Source organism: Rattus norvegicus, chromosome 1, assembly GCF_036323735.1.
Source record: "Rattus norvegicus strain BN/NHsdMcwi chromosome 1, GRCr8, whole genome shotgun sequence".
NCBI lineage: Eukaryota > Metazoa > Chordata > Mammalia > Rodentia > Muridae > Rattus > Rattus norvegicus.
Genome location: NC_086019.1, coordinates 5,998,828 through 6,024,449, shown reverse-complemented (window position 1 = coordinate 6,024,449; position 25,622 = coordinate 5,998,828). Strand labels below are relative to the sequence as shown.

Below are 25,622 nucleotides of genomic sequence, written 5' to 3'. Positions count from 1 at the left end.
AGCAGAGTCGTGGGGACGGCAGAGTTGACATCCATGACATGAGTCTTTTAAAAGTTTCTTTTGAGCTCTGCAAGACTGATTTTTCTATTTCAAGTTTCACATGTCACCAGTTTATTTATATTGAGCCCGTGATATCTGGTGAAAACTTCATTAGCTTCTTTGAAAGTGTTGATTTAATATTGTCTTCAGAAGAGTGTTTGAGGAACACGTCTTCTAACTCTAAGGTTATTCTACGTCAGATACAATAGCACCAGTATGGGATGTGAACAGCCGTGACTGTACTCAGCTCTCCTAATTTTGTATTGCCTCGTACCTCTCCCCTCAGACGTAGTAAGCTGGCAAAGAAGAAATGACTGGTCTATAAATGTGACCAACTGGAGGATCCTAGGTAGCTTAGACGAGCTGAGCAGTAACTACATGACTTCCTCCCTACCCCAAAGCCCCTCCCAGTCTACCTAAAGCCTATTCCTAACACTGGATTTGTCGTTTTTTTAGATGTGGAGGTTATGTACTATGACTGGATTTCTCTTTGTTTACATGGCGCCCTTATGGACTAGCAGGGTCTGTGCTTTAAATATCTCCTAACCATCCAAACTTTAACCAAATGTATGCATTTGTGTATTAACCACTTTTTTTTTCACAATCTCACATAGGGAGCACTGTTCTCTCGCGCATGCACTACCACTAACAGAATAGTTGTAGCAAACTGACTCCTAACTTAAACCACTTCCTAAACTAAAGCGACAACTGATTTTGAGGATGGAAAGTGAATTCCATGAAGCTTGTGGATGAACCTAGAATTTTTCTATCATACAGAAATACCTATATTACATTTTATATAAATACCATGATTTTAAATTAATCATTACATGTTTTTTACTGAACTAGAAATGGAAGTATTAATTTATACCAGATAATAGTTCTGTCAGATATGTTTATTACACAAATATTTTGATTTATTTAGAGATCAGGTGTGTCTTATATTCTAAACACTAGCTTTAAAACAATGGCGAGTGCAGAAGCCATGGCACTGGGAGCTAGGAAGACCTTCTGTCCACATCCTAGCCTGTTCTCACACTGTGGCTTCATCTGCAAACAGTCCTTCTGAGGAACAACTTTTCTCTTGTGGAAAAGCCAAGCTTCTCCTGTAGCCCTAAGCAACCATTAATTTAAGTAAAGAGTGTATAATGCTACCCTTGAAGGAAGAGCTTCAAGCACACAAAGATTACATCAAGTGAGTACATACTTTTGAAAATTTGGAAGTAAGATTTGTTTCTTCCACTCTTGATGTTACTAAACATAGTTTAATGACCCCAGAATCTTGATTTAGGAATAAAATTATTCACTTCTATCTTGAAAATCAGTTGCTATGATAAATATCAGTCAAATATTTCTCAAAATTTTAAAAATATATTTTATTTTTCAGCAAAGATGTCAAGGAAATTAAGCTTGCCAACTGATCTAAAGCCTGATTTAGGTAAGTAGAATCAAGATCCAAAGACCTTGAACCTTAGGGAGGAACTGTGGCAGCTTCAGAAGGTTCTGCCCCTGGGTCAGTGGAAGGTCCCCATGTCAAGGTGAAGATAGACTTGTGGTCCATCAGCACAGGACAGTAGGAAAGGGGAGCCCTGAAGATAAGAGATTGCTGCACATCAGGGTTACAGTGACGAGATGCTCAGTGATTTACCTTTTGAAACAGTACTTAAGATGCACACTCAGGGAACACAAAACACACATTTACTTGCTTCTCATGCTCTTTCTCAAATAAAATTTGGTCATGCTTTCTTGATTATGGTTTAATTTTTACTGAAACTATTTACATCCCAGCCATTCTAAAGTCTGTTGTAAATTCTACACCCCTAATTCTGTACTAACTTACTATTTTTAAAATAGGCAACTACTTTTTCTTATAGAACGAATCTCTCATTAAAGATTGTCATTGTTGACCTTGATAGTAAATGAGGGGTACTGTCTGATAGTCCTTTTCTGTATCTCACTCATTGTGAAAGCCGTGAGAAGGCACTCAAACACTATACTGTAGTCTGTCTCACAGCAACGCCCGGTGTTTTGTGCGGACAGATGGAATCTCGGTAAAGGTAACAAGATCTACATGGTACAGCAGGGTTCTCAGCCTTCTGACACTGCAACCGTTTAATACAGTTCCTTGCCTGGGTGGTGCTGGTTGCTACTTCGTAACCGTAATTGTGCTACTGTTATAATTCGTAACATACGTATCTGCTACGCAGGATAGGGGGTATGCTCCCGAAGGTGCCGAGACCCACAGGTTGAGAACCACTGTAGTAGAGGCCTCATTTCCCTCTAGAATCCCCTTCCTGCAATATCTAGTTTAATTGAAGAAGGAGCACTAAAGGGTGCTTTTGCTGAACATTATCTCACAGATGACTGATTGCCACACACATTCCTCTCCCCAGTTATTAACTAAATTCCTTGTCAGACTTAGGTGTTGGTCCTGTTCAACATACTAATTTTAGCATGTCTCACTGACATTTCTCTTACCACTTTTATACTGAGAGGAAGCATGTGGTAAATAGTATAGGCATACTAGTATATAACTATGATCAGAAAGTTCTGAGCATAGGAAAAGTAATTTAGTTGAATTATATACTCTTAAACGGAAGTGAAAATTAATCATAGAATGCAAGCTAACTCCTGTTTCTAGAAGATCAACATCCTTTATTATAAAAATGAAAATCCCAGTGCCATATGTGTGTGTGTGTGTGTGTGCGTGTGTTTGTACGTCATTGTCAAAGAATAAGTTTAATTGAAAGCGTTTATGTAAAACCATAGAAGTATGATTTTTAACTAAAAATATAAAAGTCATAATTTGAACCCAAGTAGTTTTTAGGCTTCCATGTACATATTTGGTCTGGAAGAGGATCCAGGATTTTCATCCCACATGTGGAGAGGCCTGTGGTTTCAGTAATAATAAACATCACCAGTTAAGCTAACTGTGAGTCTTTCAGTGTCTCACAAGTATCATATTCCCAAGTACCCATTTAGAAGTACCTTGGCACCACGGCACACATCTTTAATCTTTAATCCCACCACTCAGGAGAAACTGTGAGTTCAAGTTCAGCCAGATCTACAGAGCAAGTCTCAAGGCAGCCAGGGCTGTCTTTTAAAGGTGTGTGTGTGTGTGTGTGTGTGTGTGTGTGCGCGCGCGCGCGCGCGCACATTATAGTCAACGTCAATACTATACCAGGCATTTAGTCTGTGTGTCCATCCTGCTTTTGTAGGCCTCTTTAATTACTTGTTACGTGATACTTTTCAAGATGTCTATGTAGATTGAATAAGAATGATAATATGTAGTATTATGATCATAGCTGGCATTTGGCATTTTTCTTGTTCTTCATAGTAAATCCGTTCACCATTGTCTAGCAGTGCACACCTGTTCTTCCATTCTCAGTCATTCAGGCAAAAACATCGAGAGGTTTGGAGCCAGTCTGGTGTACACACTGAGGCCATGTCTCAGACAAGCAGTTTCATGAACACTTCTGCTTGGTTTAGCTTATGCACTTTCTAAAACGCCGTGCTACAAGACCCGGGAAAGTTGAAGTCATATTTCATGAAGTACTGAAACTTCAGACTTAATCAATTCTAAGTAGATGATAAAATAGGCAACCGAGATCTACCACGTTGGAACTTAGCTGCTAGACCATGGAGCCTGAGAGTTCCTTTGATGATCTCATTCTTATTGGTAAATCACATAATAAAACTGCTATATAGTTTTACATTTTGATGTTAGATTAGTCCATTAAATTAACGCACTGTCTACTGGTGGCTTTGAATGAACATTTAAAATGTAGATTATTGTTAATTAATAATTTTAACAAGCTTGACAGATTTTCCACCCGTTTACTGAAATTTCTATTAACAATTTTTCTTGTATCATTACTTCCCACTGTTATCACCAGGGCACAATTAATATTTGCTGAATCATATACGTATTGTTTAAGCAACAAAATATGTTATTGGAAAATACATTTAAATTTTAATTTTAAAAAGTAGCTTTTAAGGTTTTCAAAAGTTAATAAATTCTTATAGTCAGTGTCATTTTATAAACTCACCCACAAGTGGGGTATTTGTTGATTATAGAAAGTTGTTTCTTTTATACTAAGAACTTTAGTCATTTTCTGTTGCTTTAACAAAATACCCAAGTAGTTAATAAAGAGTTTATGTATTAATAATTTACATTTTAAAGATCGACCTGCATGGTACCCTCATCTGCTTGTCTCTAGTCAGGGCTTTAGGCTGCATTACATCATGATGTATAAATAGCATCATGGTGGGAAAGTGTGTCAGAGGGACAGGTTACATGGCAGCAAGCCCAGAAGTGAGACAGAGTTAGAGGCCAGCCTTGCTCTTTTTATTTGGCCCCTTCTCATGTCAACTGGACTAGGGTGACTTCAGAACCACACACATGTCTTCTGTGGCTGGTGCTGCAGTGGCCTGCACCTCCCCCTGCATCCTGTCCCTAATGGTGTGTCACTGTCAGCATTGCCATTCTGAAGAGTGAACTTTCAGCACGTGAGCCTTTGGATGACTCCCTCACAGTCTGTGATGTGACAGACATCACAGCAGTTACCTTTTCCTCCACCTTATCTCTAGCAGAAGTGCAGACTGTTGAACAGAAGAAGGATGAGTTTAAAAACTACAGTAAGATGCAACCCTCACTAGTGTCAGCTATCATCAAAATCATGTTTAATAAAATTACTAGGGAAATGTTTTTAATTTATGAATGTAAATTTGTTTGCAGGAAGTTTGCAAGAGTATAAGGATTGAGTAATACTTTTTTATATTACTAAAATAACCTTAGAAAGCTTTTTTGCAGTTTTATTAATGACACTTGAGAAAATATTGAAAGCCATGATTCCAAAAGTGAAGTGTACTAGGCATGATTTTTATGTTTCTGGAAATTTTAATATATCCTAATAGCAGTGTTGAGCAGAATGTCTTAAACTGTCTGCCATAGTTCCACCTTCCGTGTTTATTGAATCGACTTTACAAGTGAAGCAGTAGAACATTCTGGAGAGTATCAAAAACCATCTTAGAACAGAAAGTAAGACAAGTCTGAAATAACTGGGGACAGCTATTTCATGACAACTCTGGGAAAGAAGAAAGCTCAATAGCTGTGGACCCAGAGGCCAGAGGACCTCTGTGGCTTAGGAGTCCTGAGGAACCGACTGAGACTGCAAATGGTGCTTGGTACCAAAGGGTTGGGTGTCTTAAACATAGGCTACGTTTCTGCTGGGAGCATCCTGGCCTAGAGATGAGATGCACAGTGGGACTCTGGTGTGGCTTTAAAGACTGATGATCCCCAGACATTCTAGCTCCCTAACTATACTGAAATGCTGATAACTTCTAAAAAGTCTTAGCAACTTTCTTGCTCCTTCTGAAGGTTTAGGTGATTAACATTTGTGTAATGTGTCCTTTGTTCTATCTCAGCAGGAACTGCAGGGCTCTAACTTTCAACCTGCAGGTCAGAAATCACAGGAAAGAAGAGGGACACTTTGATTATAAAGTGATTATAGTGATTATTTCTAAGTTGTAAAATTTTTCCTATGAAAGCTATCTAAGAAACAGGGGAAAGTGGAAAGATCCTAGTGGGGCACATTCTAATCTTTGGAGCAATAAACTTCTATTGAACCAGGAGAAGAAAATAATGCTCACATGCACACAACTTCATATAGAGATTCACCCATGTGCATTTATACATTTCCATTCAATCAGTTGGGTCAAGTTTGCATACATTTCACAATTATCTACTTAGACACACACACACACACACACACACACACACACACACACACATGCACTTGGAGCAAAAGACCAAGCACCAGTGCAGAAAGAACTCACTCATTCCGGACGAAATATGAGCTCCAATCTTTATTGCATAAGAAAGAAAAAGCTTCTACCCTTTTAATGCTAAGTGAGATAAGCCCAAGATTTTAAGAAGAAAGCTTGTTCCCTTTGATAAGACTAAATCTGTCTTGCTATTAAGAATGGACCTGTTCTGTCCCATGGCAAGGAGAAGCCTGCCTGCTCCTTCTGCTCTCTGCAGCTTATTTCCTCTTTCCCTCTGCATTCTGCACATTGCTCTTATAGTTTTTATGTTACCTATAGTCTCCTAAGTTATTCCACTCTGCATTTTCCTTCTAATCTTGCTCTCCTCTCCTGCTCTGATGTCGCAATAATGCTCTTATGCTCAATGCCTTTTCTCCCAATGCTATGCCTGTACTTCTAAGTTCTTCTTGATTTCAGTTCTGTCTAAAAACTTCTCCTCAGCTCAGTTCCTCTGACTGTTCTCATTTTCCTCAGCACTTATACATCTTTCAGCATGATTACTTGTTAAAAAGTTCATCACAAGTTCACACATAAAATCAAATCATAAATTGAAATAGAAGTTTACAACAGAGAAGAATGTTTGCATGCAAATCCATCAGGAGTAATTATCTGGCTAAACAGTCATCACCTGTCACAGCTCCACGGTTCACTGAAGGTCTAAAACTATAAATTATTAGTGAAGTTTTGTATAGATAAACCCATATCTTTCTTCTATCCCAGCACCTATAATAAATTGTTAGTTCCCTTTTATGACCTTTGGTTAATGGTTTTACAACCTCTTGGAATGTGCTCTGAGTAGTAGAAAGTTGTAATTAACTGGTGGCGCATGGGAGACTGACACAGTTCTCATTGCAGAGTTTTGACTATCAGAAGAGACCTAATAGCAGTCCTACTATAAAAGAGCTTAATAGTCACTGATATACTTTTAGGAATTCTTATCGGATCATTACTAAGAATTAAGAAGTTATCCATTTGTCTATATAGCATCACTACAAGACAATACATCTTCATAGATCTGCAGAGATCTTCTCAAAAGAGTGGGCTAATACCTAGTGATCGTCAAATGTTTAATAATAACAGGAAAAGCATATTAATAGCAGGATTTCCTAAAATGATTTATTCCTGGGCCTTGCCTATTGGAGCTTCATCATAGTTACTAATCTAGAGCAAAGTTATTTCAGGAAGATCACCTGGTAGTTATTAGCTTGTCCTATGATGGCTCCTGACATGTTTGGAAAAAAATTCAAAAGTCTCCATTTGGATTCTATAGGAAACTGAAAAGGTATAACATTGGGGGACAGAGCCAGAAAGTTAAGGTTTGAGGTGAGGGTTCTGGAGAGTCTTAATAAGAATGAGAGCATGATTCAACCGACAGATAGAACCACTGCCGTTGAGTTACCAATATAAACTGTGCCATATAAAGTTGAGTTCTATGAGCACCGAGAAACTTAAGGTGGAACCATCAGACTAGTTACATGGAGAGGAGAATGTGACTTCAGAATAACAGAACTAGACTGGTGACAGAAAAACAGGAACTAGCCCTGAGACAGCACGTGGCCTCCAGCTCCTATGGAGGTAAACAGAAAGCATGGGACCAGAACTCTGGTTTGCTCCTTTAGATAACCTTAATGTCCTAGTATTAGTAGGATTTAATGCTTTGTCAATGACACAATTTCTCAGGAGACAAAGCAGAAAGCATTTGGTAATGCAGTTCCCAGAGAAAAAAGCCAAGACTTGAGATGGGATCAAGAACAAGAATCTAGTGGAGAAAAATTAATGAGCATAATCTTAAAATAGCTACATTGGGCTCTGGAGATGGCTCGGCAAATAAGAGCACTGGCTCTTCTTAGAGAGGACCCACATGGCAGCTCACAGCTATCCACAGCACACACGCACACACGCACACACACACGCACACACACACGCACGCACACACACGCACACACACAACCTCTGCAGGCAAAACACTAATGCACACGAAATTAAAATAAAGTAGCCGTGTCCTCACAGACACGCTTCGGTAGAGAAATGTGAGCCAATAGTGAACCAGATACCAGTTCCACGTTCGGAAGTGGTATGTCTCTTAGATGAATGCTGTTTGTGGCCCAGAAAGGGGGGCTACCTTTTGCATGAGTTTTTGTGGCATTCGTGTGAACAGACAGGGAAGCAGAAGGAGTTCCACCTCAAGCACGTCTAGATGCACTATGTACACGTAACAGCTGGGAAGACCTGAACACTCGTAGTTTTATCAAGTCGTGAATTGTGATGCCTGGACGTAAGAGCCCCATGGGAACAGTCGGTGCCAGCACCAGAGAACACGCAGTCAGGGCTTCTGTGGTAGCTGCCCTCCTCACTTCTGACAATATTTGTTTATTTGCATTTTACATTTAAGCAAAGGGGAAATTTTATTAACGTAATTTTTTTCTTTCTTTTCACCTGAAAGGACATTAAACGCTTCATTTGTCTTGTTGTTGTAACAACGAAAAGTGGTATTAAATAAACTAAGGCAACCCCACATTTTAACTCATTTCAGATGTGAAAGACAATTCCTTCAGCAGATCTCGGAGTTCAAGTGTGACCAGCATTGACAAAGAGTCCCGGGAAGCCATTTCTGCTCTTCATTTCTGTGAGACTTTCACAAGGAAGGCAGACTCCTCCCCCTCCCCGTGCCTGTGGGTGGGAACCACAGTGGGAACTGCCTTTGTCATCACGCTGAATCTCCCCCTGGGGCCTGAGCAGAGACTGCTTCAGCCAGTGATTGTGTCTCCAAGCGGTATGTATGGCCTGGTGCAGCATGCAGATGTGCGTCCCACAGGACACATCCTCTGGCTTCATTAGAAACTCCAGCTTTTCATTTACTGATTTAAGCACTGTAAAGACAAGTGATATTAGTGATAGATTTTATGGTGGAGAAGTAGATATTCTAGGGCTATGGGGAAAGCTCACACTGTACAGTCATTTGCCACTCGAGCCTGCCAACTTGTGTTCAGTCCCCAGAACTCAAACCAGTAGAGCACTTTATGTGAGCACAATAATGTCACATCTGTAACATTAGCACTCGCACACCAGGATAAGGGGTAAGACAGGGAAACTGGCCCAGACCTCTCCAGTCAGCCAGCCTGAACTGCACAGCTCAGGGGAGAACAAGGGGCAAAAGGGACCCAACTTCCAGCATTGCCCCTCATTTCCACAGGGGCCTGTGTGCACAAATTAGTCTTTTTTAATTACAATAAATTTTCTAGTTCTACATTTAAAGAAAACAACATATTCACTTTTTAATCTGCAGGTCAGATGTATATGTGTGTGCAGAGTTCATTCTCTAATTGTAAATTATTAATGTTTGACATTTGCGTTTGGAGCATGTAATAATGACACTTTTCAGACCACTGACCGCGTGGCTTGGGTTTGGGACTTTATCAGTGGCCGGCTACAACATAGCCAGTGCATGGCTGAGTCAGCACACGTGTGGGTTTAGCGGCACACGTGGGATAAGTGCATGGCTGAGTCAGCACACGTGTGGGTTTAGCGGCACACGTGGGATAAGCGTATTTACTCTGAATTCTAAAATAGAAGTATATACTAAACTTCTGCATTCTAGGTACTATATTGAGGTTAAAAGGTGCGATCTTGAGAATGGCATTTCTGGATGCCGCGGGCTGCTTAATGCCACCTGCATACGAACCCTGGACAGAGCACAACGTTCCTGAAGAAAAAGACGAAAAGGAGAAATTGAAAAAGCGGCGACCTGTCTCAGTGTCCCCCTCCTCTTCTCAGGAAATTAGTGAAAACCAGTACGCAGTGATATGTTCTGAAAAGCAAGCAAAGGTCATCTCACTGCCAACCCAGAACTGTGCATACAAGCAGAACATCACTGAGACGTCCTTCGTGCTCCGTGGAGACATTGTCGCCCTGAGTAACAGTGTCTGCCTCGCCTGCTTCTGTGCCAACGGCCACATTATGACTTTCAGGTAAGAACACACACAGGATTCCTGCTTGGATCGCATTATAAAACTCAGCTCAAAAAAGATACTGCATTGCTTACACACTGAGAATTCGTTTAATAGCAAACAAGGATATGAGAAGTACAGATTATATTTTCCCTCTCTAACTATATAACAATTTAACAGTGCCAGCGATTTCTCCTTTTCCTGTCATTATGTTCTGGGCCAGCATTCAGAGCAGTGGTTCTGAGCGTCCTGTCCTCATATATCCTGTCATTGCACATTGTACCTGCACTGTAGCACCTATAAATGATTTGTGGCTTATTACCAACAAATTACTTATTTCCCCTCAAGTTTGCCGAGCTTGAGGCCTCTGCTGGATGTCTACTACCTGCCCCTTACCAACATGCGGATAGCCAGGACATTCTGCTTCGCCAACAGTGGGCAAGCCTTATACCTTGTTTCACCTACCGAAATCCAGAGACTCACCTACAGTCAGGAGACGTGTGAAAACCTTCAGGTGAGCAGCAAAGCATCAGAGTGTCTGTAGAACTTGAGGGCCCTCACGTCCGTCCACTCTTCATGGGAATGTACATGCCACAGTGCAAACTCAGATTCCTGTTGCCTCCTGTCTGTTTCATCCCACTCTTACCCCGAGCTGGGTTATGTAGGTAGCTTTCCTGTCCGTGGATAACATACTTGGGGCGCAGCCATTCCTTTTCTCTGCCTGCTCCTTAGTTGGTCCTTCTGCCTCACGTCATCTGAACAAACATAACTATAGGTCAGGATAGAGTCTAGAACGCACAAACGAGGGGAAAATGTAATTTTGTTGTTCTAAGACTTACTTTATTTGCACAGTAGATCACCAATCTGCATTTTAGCCCCAAACTGCAAGATGCTTAAAAGGAAATGAATGGGGAAAAGCTCACCCTGGACTAGGCAATGGTCCTGAGCTACAGCCCAGCACTTCTTTCTGCCTGTTGTAAAAACACGAGTCGGTGACTTCAGAGTAAACGTTTTCTAAGAGGGAACTTTTACTAAAAGTAAACTCCCAGTCTTCTGAACACAACCATGTAAGAAGCTAGGGCACACCATAACTGTACTAAACGTTGGTGAAGCTTTTTTCTGACCAAGCTGTGTGTTAAGTGACGGACTCCTTCCTTCCTCTCTGCATCTCTGCCTCAGTGCCCTCACTGAGGCCGCAGCTAGAGTGACGGAGTGGAGAGGGCAGACCGCGCCGGTTCCCAGTCTCAGTGGGAATGGTGCTGGCAGCCTGTGTTCTCTATTTAGTAGCTTGTTGGCCACAGGTTTGCTCTGTGTTCAGTGTGCTTCTTCCAGCCGTGGTCACTCCCTCTTGGTGGCCACGCCTCTCTCCAAAGCTGTCCTTTTTCCTCTGTTGAAGACTGTTGGCAGTAAGTTCAGGGAAGACTTGACAGTGTAGAAGCCTCTCTTCCCTCTCCCTGACATGTTTCTGAAATCCCACATGTCAGGATGGTGTTTATGAAAATTGCATGCTTATGAGAAAGGAAATTGATACATTTCCAGTCAAGATCATAATTCTGAAACTATATATGGTCCCTGCTACACTGAATGCCTTGGCCTACAGGTAGAGAATATTCTTTCTAGAAGAAGGTGACCTGGTTGTCAGGAAAATTATCAGTTCTCTTGAATTGAAATGTTTTTTGAAAGTCAAATACTCACTTGTCATGCCAGTGCAGTCCTGGGAGTTGGAAAAAGATCTTGTGTCCCAGGCTAGCCTGGGATATAGCAAGACAGTCTCTGATACAAAATTTATATCACCTCATCCTCTAAGCAGGCGTGCTGTCCTGTGCCTGATGCAAACAAATAGTGGGAGGAAGAAATGGTGAATTTGTCTCAGTAAATCTGGTCTTGGAAACCGACTATTAGAGTAGGTCCCTGTGTTCCTGAGGTGACAAATATGCTTCTTACCTGCTGCTGGATCTCAGGGGATCGTCACCACAGTTATAGCATTTGCAGTGCTGACCTTGTTAATTCTGTTTCCCTGAAGCATTAACATATCTTTGTTCTGATTTTGAAGGAGATGCTTGGTGAGCTCTTCACGCCTGTAGAAACACCAGAAGCACCAAACAGAGGGTTCTTCAAAGGCTTATTTGGAGGTGGTGCACAATCTCTTGATAGAGAAGAACTGTGTAAGTTGGCTGACGTCCCTTTAAGACAAAAATATTCAACCCACATAAATTTTTGTTACATGTGTAAGTTATGCTTTTTCATATTCATTGCAACAAAAGATGTAAAATTATTTTCTCATTCTGCCTTCAATCAGGAAAATAATTTTCTCAGGCAATCAAAATCCACATAACTTCAAATGGCACCAGGGAGAAAGCAACAGAGAGGGATAAAGCCAGCTTTACTCAGGGGGGTATTTTTTTCCCAGTACTGGGAGTTGAACCTGGGGCTTTACACATGCTGGGCTGGCCCTCTCTGGCTGTGCTGTAGCCTAGCTAGAGCCTTGGTGGCTTACAGCTCCAACCCTTGGTTACCGACTGTATTCCTAAACTGGGGGAGAGAGCAGCCTGCTTTTGGTTTCTTGCCTCAGCACCTGAGTGAGGAGTGACCAAGGTGCCACTACCCCCTCCAGGGCAGAGCAGTCTGTAGCTACGTTTTTTACAAGTACTGGATAAACCAGTATACAAAACCTTAAAATCAAAACTTTATCAAGTATTCTTACCTCCATCACTGCTGTTGTACCACGAATCTGCTGATCTAAAACAAGCTGGCTTACCAGGCTTCTCAGCTTCTGTTCTGTACACAAAGTAAACTCAGTTTCTCTTGGTGCCATCAGCACGATGTTCGTGGAGGGCTCTGCTCAGTTTCTGGAGGTCATCTCTACTCCTTAGCTCCTGATCTCCTGGTCACTGTGCAAGGCAGTGTCACCTCTCTGTGGTTCTGGATCCACATCTCTCCCTGCCTACTGAAGCTCTTTGCTCTTTAGGAGTCCGTGATTCAGTTGAGCTCCCCTGGATGATGCAAGGTAACCAGTCCAGGTCCAGGTCCTTGGCCTAACCACTTGTGAAGCTCCTTTCCTATTACAGTGACACATCACTGCCTTCCAGAAATTGAGATGTAGCCATCTTGAGGAAGGGAGCATTTTTCTGCCTAGCAACAGTTATTTGTTTTTAGAAAAAAAAATGAGAATTAATTTTGGTATAAGGGGCTTGCCTACCACACACAGGTTCTGATTAGATGAAGAGATAGATGAATGGTGGTGGACAGATGCGTGGACGCACACATGGCCATGAAGTAAATGTTAACAGAAATTCAAAACGTCCATTGATGATATTAAAATGTATAACACTCTGTTGGGAGAAATAAAAGAAGATTCCAATGGGTCCAAATGCTGAGTTCACGGACTGCACGAGTCCCCCAAACCCTGGTGTATGCCTGTGTTGTGTGAGAAGTGCCTCCTGAGGAGATGAGCACGCCCAACGTGGTTAATCAATGAGTTCTTCTCGGGTGTAACTAGTACCTAGGCCTATCAGTAAGGGGTTTCTTACGGGAATGAAGGCAGCCGGTTGGTCCAGAAGTCTCCTCTCCACAGCATAGCTGGCCTGTCTTCTCCGCTCTTCTCCGCAGCATGTGTTAGTTCCTATAAAGCTGGAGAGAGCACTTAGAGACTGTGCCTGAGTTCCTGCCTACCTAGGCATGAGGTGTTCTTTACCTCCTGGGTCCCATGTGCCTCCCTGTCCTCTAATGGGATGCTTCAGTTCAAGGGAACCGCTGAACAACAGCATGTATGTGTGCATATCTACACATATGCACATAAGTGATGGCATTCTGATCCAAGTCCTTTCCCCACAGTGTGGCAAATGGTAAATTTATGCAGAAGTCAGAGGGGGTCTTGCCCCTTCTTTTCAAATTACCGGCACAAAACAGTACAATCACACAAGAAAAGTGTGTGGTTTGTGTGTAAACCAGAATGGAAAAAGTAAAAGTGTCTATATTTTCACATAATAGAGTCTTGATTATAGAAAACCAGCCAAAAATAAATAAGGCTGATAAACAGGTTAGCAAGGTGAAAGGGGCTACGCTCTGTCTCTGAAGGCTGCCTGGATTCCTCTACACTAACGAGTAATCCAGAAGTGAAATTCAGGAAACAGTTTCAGTTACCTGGCTCTCGGTCGGAGTCTGCGCTGGCTTTCTGAAAGCAGTAGGGTGTGCTTCCCTTACGATTGGTTATCTGGGTGTCCGGGGAGCCTGGTGTTAGTGCTTCTCTGCATTCTGCATTATAGAATCAACCACTGAGAAATAACGTCACGAAGAAGCAAAAGATTCTGATTAAAGCTCCAGAGTGTTATTTAAAGAAACTAACAGGTATACGGAGCTCCTTCCCGTGTTCTTAGGTTTAAGAACTTGTTCTATCCTGCCGAGGTGTCAGCACTGCTCCTCAAACCAATCTGAACAATCCCCATTTGACTCTGGATTTTTGCATAATATAATAGTTAACTAAAATTTACATGAAAATAAAGAAGCAAAGATAAACGCTTTCACATATAGAAGAATCTCATTTTTCCATAGTTAATTTTATTTTTAATGAATACTGTAGCTTCCACGTGGCCATCACAATAGTTCGTAAATACAATGAAGGACATAATAAATGATTATGTGTCAATGAATGACTTTTAAAATAATTTCTGTATAAGCTCCCTGTAATAAGCATTCTTCTGAAATATGTGGTACATATGTTGTAGTTTCTCTACTGCATAGCACCATGAAAGAATTCTTACAGCTTCCCCACAGTGACTAGATGCCATCAATGGACTCTAGCTCACTATTCACTCTGTGGTGACGGCCATGGAACATACACTTCCCATCACAAAAGTCACTACAAAGTTATAATCTGTGAGATAGTGGATACAGCGTGACGTAGCAATAGAATTCAGCTGAGAGTCCAAAGTTAGCCACCAGCATTTTTAGTCATTGGTTTTCCTCAAGGATGCTGAGAAAATCCACTGGTGACCTTTCAACAAATTACGTTGACACAGCTACTAGGTGTTCATATGAGTAAAACCAAGAACATGAAAATTCAGTCAAAACAACCAAGGACACATGAGAGTTCAAGCACAAAGCTCTTCGAAGGAAATGAAATAAATCTCTGTTCCCTTAGTCAGAGGTTACCAGATAGTTCATCTAAGCCACAAACAACCAGAGAATAAATGAAGTAAATTGTAGTTTATCTATGTGAAAATGTTATGTTTCAAAAAAATAAAAAGCAAGAAGAGAAGATGATAATTCAAATAACAGGGCAAACTACCTACATACCATATGTGATGCCTGATAAAGTCTATATCCAGAATACACTAAGAACTCATAATTCCATAATAAAAGAATAAAAAGCCCAATTTTGAATGAATAGACAGTTTAGATTTCTTAAATGTTTTTGATCAGTAATCACCAGATGTCCAACATCATTTGTCATTCAGGAAATAATATGTGCCAAAAGCCACCATGTTCACTAGGACAGCTGTCACCAGAAGGGCACACAAGCGTTGGGAGAATGTAAGGAAACTTCAGCTCATGTTGCTGGAGGACATGGACTGGTGTGTCCTCTTCAGAGAGCTGCCCCCAGACCTCAGAACCATCAACACTGAGTTCCCAAGTGTCCCAGAATATTTCACAGCCATTTTATTCCCAGGCATATACACCCAGGGCAACTGAAGACACACGTTTACACAAACACTTCCACAGACGTTCAAGGGCTCACTATTTATAACAAGCCAAAAAGCAGAAACAACCCAAGTCCGTTGGTGAACGAGAAGACAAACAAAATGTGATGCACCCTTAAAATGATACATGGTCCAGCCCGGAGGAGTAGCACTGATGTTTGCTGCTGCACAGAGAAACCAGGACCACATCTCCAGTGGGGGAGTCAGCCGCAGAAGGCCACAGGCTGTGCGGGTGTGCTTATATGGAATATTTATGGTGGAGCTAGCCTAGAGCAGGAGAAGGAGAGTAGACAGTGAGACCAACAGGCCACAGGCTCCTTGTGGGCCATGAAGAAATTCTGGGACTGGGAGAGTTCAGGGAAAGAAATGGAATTACGAGGCCATACAGCTGGACTCTATCCACAGAATCTGAGACTTGCTGTGGGCTGGGTGTTAGATAATCAGGGTCTGGGTACTGAAGGGTAGGGCAAACAAACTGCTTTAACAGGAAAAGTTTTATATATTTGATTTTATATTGGTTTTATATATTTGAAAAGCGAGAGCATTAGTAGTCTGAAGAAAGTGTGTCTCCAGGTCTGAGCTACCAGAATAGAAGCAGCATCTTTATAAAGTAAGTGTGGAACAAGACACTAAATCAAATCTGAAACTTTACCCTAACTGCAGTGTTAGCCGCCCAAAAGGCAGTTTTAGTTATGAGACCTAGCAGCGAGCCTGCATCCCCAGCAAATGGCTAGCTGGCCCTCTTTCTCCAAATTTCTGCCGTGTGATCTGGGAGAATGTAGGATGTTCAGAATGGTGCACTGTAGCTTTACATATTTGGAAAAGCATCTAGACGTTAAAACCACACAATAAAGGTATGTTACAAAGTCGAATATTAACATTCTGGTTTTATCGCCAAGAACTATACTCAGATGTTGCCATATGGTGGGACTTACATTTATTTCTTTTTCTCTGATTCACTAAAACCTTCCAGTTGGAGAGTCATCCTCGGGAAAGGCGTCAAGGAGCCTTGCACAGCACATCCCGGGTCCTGGCGGGATCGAAGGTGTGAAGGGAGCCGCGTCGGGAGTGGTGGGAGAACTGGCCCGAGCCAGGCTGGCCCTCGACGAAAGAGGACAGAAGCTCAGCGACTTGGAAGAGAGGACTGCAGCCATGATGTCCAGTGCAGACTCGTTTTCCAAACATGCTCATGAGGTATGCCTGGCACACGGCCACCCAAAGAGCTAGACAAAGCAAACGGGGACATCACTGCATTTTGTACATTTAGTTATTTCTACAAGCATGCACTTTGTATAATTTCAAATTCCGATTTTTACCACGAGAGGGAACCATACGGGAATTTGGCAGGAGCTCCTGACCTTCCCTACTCTACCTTTTGAAGGAACACAGCCACCTTCAGGGACCTTTGTGGGCAGTGTAGAAACTGCAGCTGTAGAAACGGCAGGGACCTCAGTAAAAGCACCAGCCGTCCAGGAAGTCAGGTGTTCCTGGACTCTCCCACGTAGATCTGAGTAACTCAAAGCAGTTGTGATGTTGGGTCTTGTGTGTCTCGTAGACTAACGCATAAGGAGAAATAGTGGGAAAGCTTTTGTAGGGAGTTCACGGACCTCAAAACAGACGCCATGAAGCAAAGGGATCCCTAAATGAGGTGCACACAACTGTGTTTTGCTGACTGCTACAGGTCTGTATTGATAGTCTCTGGGCTGTAGGGATGGCTCAGCAGGTGAGAGTACTTACTGCTCTTAGAGGACCTGCATTTGGTTACCAGCATCACGCAGCATCCGCATGGCAGCTCAGCCATCAGCAGCTCCCGGTCCAGGAATCAGTTCCTTTCTCTGGCCTTGGAACTTAAGGTGGTTGGTACACATACAGAAACTCAGACAGAACAAAACCAAAATAAAACAAAATCTCATGCACATAAAATAAAAATAAACCTTCAAAATAGTTTCTTCTGAGCTTTAAAGCCCTTATGCAACCCCTCATTATTATTTTGCAAGTGAGTGACTCCTTCTTGCTTTGGACTTTGGCTTCTCGATTTTGCTTCCTGGACTGGCCTTTGAGGATATCTTAAGTTCTTGCCCAGATGAACAGTATCAACGTTATTTTTATCTTTGTCCCTCTACTCTCTGTAATATGAGCATTCCTTTAGTTTTTCACAATAGACATCTCCTCTTTGATTGTGCTATATGACAAAGATAATTTGCCCTGGAAGAAACTTACTTAGAGCGTCTGTGGGAGTCAGGGTGCCCACAGGTAACCCCAGTGTAAGCGAGTAACTCTCAGTGTAGGGCGGGGTTTGTGTTGTGACAGCCATGTGCAACACAAGCCACTTTCACAGAATCTGCACCTTCCAAAGGCACGACGCACGGTTACTGTTCCCTTCTACAGACTCGGCTTCCGCATACCCGGGAGTCTAATGGGGACGGCGCATTGATGTGTGCTCATGGACTCTTGGATTCAGATTGCCAGGCCAAAACCAGATCCACCATCCTACTAACCTTGAGTGAAACCTAGAGGCCTCAGAGTTTCCTTATAAAATGAAGAGGAAATAATGCTCACCCCAAGAACTGTACAGAACAGTTGAAATTGAATAGGAACTTTTGTCACCTGACTTACAGCAAGGGCTCAGTAAACTTGAGATGCCATAGTTCTTCTACCTTCCTATAGGTCTTTAAAACATCACTTTGAGTTCTGATTAGGAACATGGTGGTTGCTTCACTCTTCAGTTATCGCTAAGGCACTAAACTGTCATACCTGTGAACAGAAGGTACAGTACATGTCAGAAACTGGAGCACCTTCTAGGATAATTTTTTAATGAATATCGCCATTTTTATCTAAATAGAACAAGTCATGCTACTTTAAATAAAGTCAAGTAAGCAAGGTATAATGTCAGTTCAGAATGTTCCAGAATGGTATGCTTTATATACCATTTATAAGTAGTTTTTGAATTTTGAAAACATATTTCTCTTGATTTTTCCTTCTTAGATGATGCTGAAATACAAAGATAAGAAGTGGTACCAGTTCTGACAAGTAGCACTCAGTAAGTCCAGCTTCAACCAGAAGGAAAAAGACGTTTCCTTGTTGAGGTCACTGATGTATTTGGGAAAGATAACATAAAAGGGATGCACACTGCTGACAGCGTCTTTCCCAGCACAATCATGCACTGTTTTACCTCAGTCACACGGCTTTAACCGAGAACAGTCCCCATGTGTGCAAACCAGAGCATATGGTGTGTGCCGGCCGCCTGCGCATTGACAACGGAGAACTAAGTGGGGTCCCGCTGACAGATGAACGGACAGAGGATGCTGAGACGTCCGGGAGGGCTATTCCTTGGATCATTCCCGTATTAAACTTTCATATGCCAAAAGATTTTGTGCCGTTGTATCTGCCATCAGTGTTTGATCCGATGTGGGGAGAGGCAATAAATCAGAAGTTGTAAGTCTGCAAAGGTCACATTTGTGTCTGGACTGCATTGTGAACAGCTGTCTGCACTCGCTCGCCCTCTCTCAAACAGACTGCTCATCAGTATCGTCAGTGAAAAAGCAACAAACTTCCCTTCTCGTTAGACTCTGCTGAGTGCTGGTCTTTAAGGAGTCGAAGAAGCACACACAGAGCTCCTGTGCGGGATCCTCTTCTACTCTCGTTCTTACACACCGTGTTCAGTTCCTATGTTTTCAAAAGCAAAACAAGGTGATAGGTCACTTGTCGTGGAAAGGTGTGGCTCGTGAGTGAGTGGCTCATCTCTGGGGAGTTTCCATGCAGTGGCCATGCAGAGTGGAAAAGTGAGAAAACCTCCATTGTGGCGAGGAGAATTCTTCAATGTCTTTTGTCCCTGTTCACATCAATTCAGCTAAAAGTAGACTTGACCAAAAGTTACTAGTTAAATTTGTAGGAAAGTTGAAATTGGCTAAGTTTTTAATTTTGCTTGAATTTTTATAAAATGTTTAACCAAATGTTACCCTTGCATTATTTAATTAAAATTGCTAAAACAACAGTGTTTTATCATTTCAGTACCGTGCTCAGCTCCCTTTTAAAAATGCCCTTCATCTGCTCACAGTTCCAGTACACTCAGGTGACGAGCCAGTTTAATCTTAGTGCACACGCTGCCGCATGGAAACCTGCAAGTGTCTCTTGTCCAGTTACCCAAGAGTCTAGTCCGATGAGCTACAAAGTATCTCCCATAGAATACATCGCACCTGTACATATCCTTCGGAAACACTAAAAGAAAAAAGAAAGTGTGTTCACTTCGGTAACTTCATTTCTCTTCTGTAACCAAGCGTGCTGGGCATTGGAGGGCAGTAGACACCGAGTGATTGGTTCAGGCAGTGAGTAGGGTGGCAGCCTGGAGAGGAAGCCCCGCCCCGCTAAGCTAAAGCTGCAAGGGAAGATGGGAAGGGAAGTGGGGGCGCGAACATTACATACTGTCTCCAATGACAGGCTGTCCCGAGTCACTGCCCTTAAAAACGAAGAGGCACAGGTTGCTGGGAAGCACGGTTGTTTTCTGTTTTCTGATGAGTAAAGTCCCTGCGAATCACCCTCACTTCTCAGCCTGTTACTTGCCCGTGTCTCTTTCACCAAGAATCCTTTTGTTTACATTTGATAACGTGCACTACCAGATAGAAAAGTTTACATCCAAGTTTACTTTAAATAGCATCAGGTAAGGACTAAATATATGTGATAAAGAGAACTGATCAAGATAAAAATGTTTTTAAACTATAATCATTTTTAAAATTTCTGAATCTATAGAAAGTGAGAAAAAAAATTCGTTTCATGTCTGTTCTCTGAACATTCAGCAATTTACGAATTGCTTAATTTGCATTATATATCGTCCATTAAACCCATGTTCCATGGTAACTCATTGGAAGAATTGGGTCTTTTTTTAAAGGTATAGTTTTATGAATATCGATAGTTGAGAGTTTTAAAAAGTTGAAAAGTACTGAGTGACTGAGGCACTGCTCGACTCTGTGGAGCCTCAGCTGTTTGATTCGTTGTATTATTTGTGTATCAGATTCCTTTCTACGGTCGTTTTAACTGCTGTAAATAAGATGAATCAAAGTTGTAATTATTTACTAATAGAGAAGTAGATAAGTTTACCAGAGTTGGATTTTATAAGAACATTTTAATTCATTATTTTAAATTATCTGTTTTTATTTTAATTAATCTACATATTGTACACAACAGTCTAAGAAACCAGGACTAGAAAGTGCAAAGTATTTTTAAGTAGAGAGTATGAGCTTCCCAGAGCTGCGCCTGATCGTGTAAATAAGAAAGTTCCAAGTGATAACAGGGGACGGACTGTAGTCTGAAATGGTCCGCCTCCTCCCACCCCACTCCTCTCTTTTTGATGCAAAAAGCAGTAGCCACCAGCAAGCCAAAGTTTCAGGAACTTTATCAAAAACAAAACAAACAAACAAAAAAAAGTCAAAATAAAAAATATCAAAAAATGAAAGTGTGTGTGTGTGTGTGTGTGTGTGTGTGTGTGTGTGTGTGTGTTCTCTGCCCTCATTTGTCTTTGATTCTAAAATTTAAGTATTCTTCAATTAATTTTATTATGGGAAGAGATTTCTCTGTATGTACCACATAACAAATTCATTTCCTTTTGTAAACTAAAAATCAGTCCCTGTTTGCCTAGAATGTTGTTATTTGAAGTATCTCATCTTGTCAAAATCTTTATGTGTTTGATTATGACAACACCCGCTCACATTTCGGCCGTACCACTTCTAAAAGTCGGTTACAGATTTTACATAACCCGTTCCTGATTCGAGGTCTTCATAGGAAAACACTGCTACGTGTACACCTGCATATCGTTGGAAGTACGCTGCAGTTCCACCCAGAACGGTTCCTGAAGTGGTCACTTAGAACTTCTGGTGGGTTCTTCTGACTTCTGATGTTAGTTCAGGCAGACACTTGTGGCTGTGAGACAGGTCTGAAAGAGGGCTTGTGTTTAGAACGTGGGTGGTGCTGGGAGATAGGTGAGGGACAGAGGGGTTTGCTCCAGGTTTTACCCTAAGTCCTGTATTTGAATCGTGTGCTTTTGCTCAAGGCATTTCGCATGTGACATTAGTAAAGCTATCTCCAAAGGTTTTTTTTGTTTGTTTGTTTTTGTATCTGTTTTTCTTTTTTGTGGCAAGGATTTATCTTAACTTGGGAGATTTTGTTCGTTTATATGTTTCTGCGAAATAAAGAGCTCTGAACTTTAAACCTGAATTTTCCGCACTTCTTTAGGTCATGGCTTCTTATTGTCCTTTATTTAAATCTGCACTTTGTGGTTTAAATCAAATGATACATGTGTGCGGGAAACATACCAAAATCACGAATATGCTGCTAGCGTCACCCAAAACCAATCAGTTCTAGAACTTTTAATAGGGCTTTATATAGCTTTTAAAGATTAAAAACAAATGGAATTATCTGCCGTGTGTTTTGGTGGTCTTGATCTTTGCTTTGACACTTTCAGAGCTGTTTGGAACCACACAAAAACATGTTGTGTTTATACACTGCTAGAAAGGATACCTTTAGTTTTAGATGAATTTTTTATAAATGTCTTTAATTTTAAAAACGGTGAACTTGTTAAGTCAAAGCACCTAAAGGATGTATATTATTCATAGGAAAAGTTATGTTTTACCCTTAACACTAAGAAACACTGGTATCTCGTTGAAGATACGTTTAAGTTTTAAAAGACCACACATTATTGAAAAGCCTTCGCACATGGCAAAAGGCAATTACGTAGTTTAAAAAAAAAAAAAAAAAAAAAAAAAAAAAAAAAAAAAAAACCTCTGCCAAATATTTTCAAATATTGATCTTTTTTGAGGGGAAATGTCCACAGCAATAATTACAATAATTTCTAGAACTCTTCTGTAGATTCAGCTTACCGTTGGATGCTTATTTTAGCTATTGATTTAAAATGCACACACACACACACACACACACACACACACACACACACACACACGGTTTTCCAGATATTTTCTTCTACCTTTTTAAAAAATAAATTTCCAAAAATGAAAACAGAGTTTATGTATTTTTGTTAATGAAGGGTTTTTTTTATTCTATAGTTTATACAATTTGTTCCTTATCAGTTTGATAATTAATCAATACGCCGAGGCTTTCTTATCTATGTTTACTTTGGAAAGAACACTCCTGGGTAGTCAGTGTCCCTTCTGTCTCCTTTCAGCGTTTGTTCTGGGTTGAGCTTCTGATTCGGAGATGAACACGCAGCCGCGGGCTTTGCCCATCTCTCCTTCCTCTGCCCCGCTGTGGAGTACTGTGGGCGTCTCAGCCTCTTGCTTCAGATGCTGTGAGGGTTCTGTGGGAAGAAAACAGTTGTAAATGAAAGCAGCGAAGTGAAGTCGTAGCTTAACTTTTCTGAGAAATTGAATGATTTCAGCAACGTCCCAATTCTGGTCTGAAGTCACTGGTTCAGTTCTTCATGAATTCAGCACTGTCTCTAGAGTTGCTGAAGGGCGACCTCTTTCTATGCCTCGAAGAAAATGGAATTATGCTTCTGCCGGGTTTTTTTGTCTTGTTTTGGTTTTTTTTTGTTTTGTTTTGTTTTTGTTTTTGTTTTTTGTTTTTTGTTTTTTTCAGTGAAGCAAATAGTTTAAATCTTTATCATCTATAAGGTGTAAATAAATATTGTCAACTCACTGTAGGTCATTTGACTCAGGCGTTTAAAATGGAGGTAGGTTAATTGTGGAATTCTACTTATGTGAGTTTTTTTTAATAGCATTTGTATTTTGTTATCTAAACTTTGTTTCAATTGAAAAGAGTGTAAAAAAAATGAAAAGAGTGTAAATGTGTTTCAGGCAGACTTAAGATACACTGAGAAGTAATGCAAAAATAAGAAATAGTGGCTTCTTTTCTTTCTTTCTTTTCTTTTCTTTCTTTTTTTTTTTTCTGTAAATAGTTGTGTGATACTTTAGGTGTGACCTCTGCTCAACACGGTAGTGAGAGTCAGGGTTGGGGAGTACTGTCTAGTTACACTTCATTTCATTATAAATGTGTTTTTTAAAAAAAATCCCAATTATAAAATCGACAGATTTAGTTTCCTAGCAATGTCCATGCTGAGGGCAAGCATGCTTGGTCCAAAATGCTAGCCCGTGTGTCTACATCATACGCACTGTTTATCCCCTTCAGTTTCTCCTTACGTTCACTCAGTGCAGTAACTGTTTCCAAGATAATTACTGGAGTATGTTTTTGAAGTACAGTTTTTTTAATTATCTATGTAGTGTTTCTTTTTTTAAAAAGCACTATAGCAAATACTGAAAAACATCCTTAAACTTTGTAGTTCTTTTGCATTCCTGTAACTTACCAGGAAAAAACATACTGTCATCACAGCAAAAAGGTTCAAAATTAGGTGATGAAATATTTTTGTAAATAAATACCACTAAGCTGGTATTTTAAGAATGTATTACCAATTAATGTTTCTGGAAAATGTTCATACATATGTAAATGAATTTCTTTGCTGGAGGGCTCTTGGGCAAAATAAAATACTCTAATCTCTTCTGAAACAAAAAAAAGAGCCCTTTTTTCTGGAAATTTGTTTTAATGTTTTTTTTTTGAATTATAGAATTATCACATTAGTTGAAGAAAATAGCCAAAAACCATGGTCACATTTCCAAATATGTATTAATAGGTAATTAAGACCACAGACACTAATTCTTGAAAGACTCATATCCTTGCTAGCCACATAGTAAGTGGGTGGGCTGGGATGGAGCCAACGGTTAGATCTAAATGCACACAAATAACCTGGGAGTCTTATTAAAATGCGTATGAGCAAGGGTCTGAGTCGACATCTTTGAAAAGCTCCACTAAAAACCACTGTATTTTGAACGTGCTTTGAGCAGTGAGGATAACGGATATTTCCCTAGTTAGAATTTTCTAATCGATTTGTCATTATCAGTGTGTAACTACCTGTACCAAAAATGAACATTCAACCCATGGATCTAGAATAAAGTCTCATGCTTGTTTCTAGATGTCTGCTTCTTAGTGTGATACAAAACTTGCCCACGTGGGGGCAGTCACGTCCTGTACAAGAAGTCCTTATGGTAGTTTACAAGGGAGAAGGGCTTTCCCGATCAACTCTTTTTATCCGAAAACTTACGCAACGACACGTCATTTTATGTTACTGCACAGTAATGCAGATCATTTCATGTTGGTCTGACTGATTATCAGAAGTTTTAATACTTTCATACTCAAGTACAAATTTGAAAACAAGATTCCCTTGTCTCTGGCCACGCCTTCTATTTGAGTGTCCTGTGTAAGTGGCACTGTGTCATAAATGCTTTGGGGTAGAAATAGCCTCCTTGCTCTCACTGTTCCTAGGAGTCTATAGGAGTCTATAGGAAGGTTCTAATTTTCTGCCGTTAACTTAAAGTTAATGCTGTTTGCAGTTTCTGCCTCAAAAGTTGCTGTCACGGGCGCTCAATTAGCCGCGGTTAAAGTGTGTGCTGTTGCTTCACAGAGGTAAGCACCTTTTAAAACAAAAAGTTCTCTGAGTAATGTGCAAACTTCATTTCCTCCATTTTGTCTTGCTGACATTTGACGTGCTAATCACTCTTAAAAGACAAACAAGGCGGGGGTTGGGGATTTAGCTCAGCGGTAGAGCGCTTGCCTAGGAAGCGCAAGGCCCTGGGTTCGGTCCCCAGCTCCGAAAAAAAAAAAAAAAAAAGAACCAAAAAAAAAAAAAGACAAACAAGGCAGGAAATGCATTTTATTGATAAAAACGAATTCCAGACGAAAAGAAGAAAAGAGTATTTGTTACCCAAGACGTGTGAAGACCTCGCCTAACACGAAGCTGGAGTTCTGGATTAATACTGTGTGTGTCTTCCTCCAAATACAAGTCCCTGATCTCTGTGTTGACTCCCGCCTCACCCTGCTCCTTCCTTCTGTCCATCTCTGACTCCCACGCCTCTCACCCCAACGCACACATACTTTATAGTTCAGTGAATTCGTTTTAAGAAAACTTCTTTGTGGGGCTGGGGATTTAGCTCAGTGGTAGAGCGCTTACCTAGGAAGCGCAAGGCCCTGGGTTTGGTCCCCAGCTCCGGAAAAAAAAGAACCAAAAAAAAAAAAAGAAAGAAAAGAAAACTTCTTTGCTCGTTTAGTAGGAAAT

At 40.9% G+C, this 25,622-nt stretch overlaps 1 protein-coding gene across 12 annotated transcripts in view; it reads left to right on the top strand.

Annotated features, from left to right (window-relative positions):
* Positions 1-21,712, top strand: part of Stxbp5 (syntaxin binding protein 5) — a 152,791-nt gene extending 131,079 nt beyond the window's left edge. For 5 of the 12 annotated variants that reach the window (NM_030843.3, XM_039091853.2, NM_178345.2 and 2 more), the window contains 7 exons: positions 1,427-1,477; positions 8,399-8,638; positions 9,464-9,833; positions 10,161-10,326; positions 11,866-11,977; positions 16,485-16,705; positions 18,497-21,712. In NM_030843.3, the coding sequence (NP_110470.1) occupies positions 1,427-1,477; positions 8,399-8,638; positions 9,464-9,833; positions 10,161-10,326; positions 11,866-11,977; positions 16,485-16,705; positions 18,497-18,538 (1,202 nt within the window). In that variant the 3' untranslated portion in view covers positions 18,539-21,712. The other 7 variants (NM_178346.2, XM_063275001.1, XR_005492948.2 and 4 more) reach the window with 4 other exon arrangements.
* Positions 21,713-25,622: the final 3,910 nt, after the last annotated feature.